General features: G+C 40.6%; 1 protein-coding gene across 1 annotated transcript; it reads right to left on the bottom strand.

The window, feature by feature from the left end:
• Positions 1–1,602: 1,602 nt before the first annotated feature.
• LOC137656304 (uncharacterized) lies at positions 1,603–2,580 on the bottom strand. Its single transcript, XM_068390475.1, has one exon. The coding sequence runs from the start codon at positions 2,578–2,580 to the stop codon at positions 1,603–1,605; it is 978 nt and encodes a 325-aa protein (XP_068246576.1).
• Positions 2,581–2,781: the final 201 nt, after the last annotated feature.

Below are 2,781 nucleotides of genomic sequence, written 5' to 3'. Positions count from 1 at the left end.
CATTAAGCCTAAAAAAAACCTCAAACCTAAAAAAAAACCTTTAGCCTAAAATAACCTTAAACCTAAGAAAAAAACCTTAAGCTTTAAAAAAAACCTTAAACATAAAAAAAAACCTCCAGCCTAAAAAAAAAACCTTAAGCTTAAAAAAAATGAAGAATATTGTGAGGGCATCAGCTCACCAATTGTAAGGACCAAAACTTACTCTGCTCATCCCAGTTCTTCAACCTTCATCAGCAGCCATTTGATATCAGAACACCTTTCCAGACTGACCTGCTCCGAAGAGGCGCAGCTTCCTTCACTAGCTGATTATCTTGGTCCAACCTGTAAGGACAAGACTGCCTACTAGAAGAAGCCTAGATCGTTCCCTCCGCAGAGCCGGTCTTCTAGATTATTTCCCCAGATATCCAACCATTTGTACACTTGACAAACGGCTTGTACTCATCCATCAAGGTACAGAGCATACTAGAATCAGTGGGGTTTCTTCCCTCAGTAGGCCATTGTCCTCCAGGTTATTCCAAGAGTTGTAATTCAAGCTGGATAGTTAAGCCTTGCATCCTCCAAACTGGTCAGTCCTTCCAAGTATCCTCCCTCTAGCTGTCTGTCAATCAGTCAGTCCATAGATCCCGGTGGGGGGGGGAAGGGATCTCCTTCCTGTGGATGTGGTATCTCGAACTTGTCCTGATTGGATTGAGCACAATTATCTGAAGGTTTAGTCCTGGCAAAACTTGGCTGAATTTCCTTTCCCTCACAAAATAAACTGAAATTAAACTTTTTTCTGGGTTTTTTTTCTTTCTTTTTTTGGGGTTTTTCATTTTTAGATTTAAAAAAAAAAAAATTTTAATTTTTTATTTTTTGTTTGTTTTTTTATTTTTTTTTTTATTTTTCTTTTGTTTTTTTCATTTTTTTTTATCCATTTGCTGATCGAAGTATTTAAGTACCAGTGAGACTCCTCAGAAGCCATTCGATATGATCAGCTGCTAATTGAACCTGCTTAATGGTACCACTGATGGTGATTAAATTACTATATTCGTGCTTTCGTGCTGACTCCACTCTGCCGGGTGATTTCCATCAGCGTCCTTCCTTCCACTCCATATATGGCTCTGTGGAACTTCCTCGGGACATTCAAGTCGACAGCCACGTACCCGTTGAGGCCACAGTCCCTCGTGGTGGTGGCTCTAACCTTTTCACCTTGGAAGGTGATGTGACTACTTTTGGGCTTCTCGGGTTCCAGGTCAAACACGATAGGTTTTCTAGTAGTTTTTGCAATCTTTTCTTCCTTTTGCTTCTCCTCCTCCCCCTTCTCCTCCTCCTCCTCGTCCCTGGAAGTTTCCTTTTCGAGCTTCTGCTCTTCTTGGTGGTTGTTGGTGTCAGGGAGAGCGCCTTTTGAGGCAAGTAGCCAGCTAAGCACCTGACCCACACCAGGTGCCCCTGCAACTTCCTCCTTCTCAGCCTTACGTCCGTTGGGATCCTGGTCCTCTGCCTCGACTACTTTTTCCTCACTTTTATTGTCTCTGACATCCTTTTGGACATCTGCCTTCTGACCATCCTTAATATCCATCTCGGTCGAGATTTCTAAACTCGTCCTCTTAAGTCTCACTTTCCTCATTCCAGGTCTGTTTTCTTTCTTCTTATCTCCCCTTCAAGTTCCTCCTTGAGTGAAGGGATGATCTCATTTGCCGCAAGCACCTCGTCCTTCAAACTAACATTTTTTTCAGACTTTACTTTTTCCAGTTCCTCCCTCAATTGGATATTTTGTTGCTCAAAGTCACTCAATTTATTCAAATTTTCTTTCTTTAGAGTTTCTAACTCTTGTAAAAGGCATTTGTAGCGGCCATTTCTGATAAGATCATTTATCCTTGCCTCGTCGAGGCTCTTTTGGAGTTCAAGTCTCTGTTCTGAAATATGCTCAATTACTTCCATCTTCTTTTCAACGAACTTTTCCAGTTTCCTTTTGTTATGACGAACTTTTTCTAATTTCTGAGTCAGTTTATTATTTGATTTGTCTTTTTCCATTAATTTATTTCTATATTGTTCAAGGACAACTTTTTTATTGCAGAGTTCCTGTTTTAGATGTTCGTTTGTTCGTTCCAGGTCGTCATTCTTGGATGCCAAATTTTCCATCTCGATTTTCTTATCAATTTGAAGAGTTCCAATGATTTTAGAGAGATCTTGATTCTCTGCTCTCAGCTCTTCATTCTCTGCTAAGAATTTCGATTCTACTTCCTTTCTGGAGCTGATCTCTGCAAACGCTGCTTCCAGTTCCTTTTCCAGGGAACTGATGCGTTCCTCCAATGGCTTTTGAACATTATCATTCTCCTTCTTCTCCACCTCTTCTCTTTTCTGTTCCTTTTCCTCTGGGGGTCCTCCTTTCACCATCTCCTCCATCCCGCCCTCAGAGTTGAAGGGGTTCTTAGACCTTATCCAAGAGGTCATCCTATACATTAAGGATACTTCCTCTTGTGGTTCCGTGAAAACCACACCGCAAACTGTTTTAACTTGAAGATGACCAGTATTAAACTGGGACATCTTGTTTGTTTCTCCTTGCTGCATGTTTAGCATTCCTAGAAAACTCTTATTCATTTTGATTTGCTTTGAAAAATCTATATGATAGATGACTAGATTCTTCTTCTTTTTTTCAGGTATAATATTAAAAACAAAAATTTTCCCTCAAACGGTTCCCGGAGACCCTTTGGATCGGGAATCTTTTTGGAGACACCGGAAAGACAAGAATGATTCTTGAAGACTCTGGAGACAATTTCGTTGGCTCCGAGAGAAACCCTG

This window comes from Palaemon carinicauda, chromosome 17, assembly GCF_036898095.1.
Source record: "Palaemon carinicauda isolate YSFRI2023 chromosome 17, ASM3689809v2, whole genome shotgun sequence".
NCBI lineage: Eukaryota > Metazoa > Arthropoda > Malacostraca > Decapoda > Palaemonidae > Palaemon > Palaemon carinicauda.
The sequence above is the reverse complement of the archived record's forward strand: the minus strand, read 5'-3'. Positions and strand labels throughout refer to the sequence as shown.

Bases quoted from the DNA above. Each gene is read 5' to 3' on its own strand.
- LOC137656304 (XM_068390475.1), bottom strand. From the start codon at position 2,580: ATGAATAAGAGTTTTCTAGGAATGCTAAACATGCAGCAAGGAGAAACA.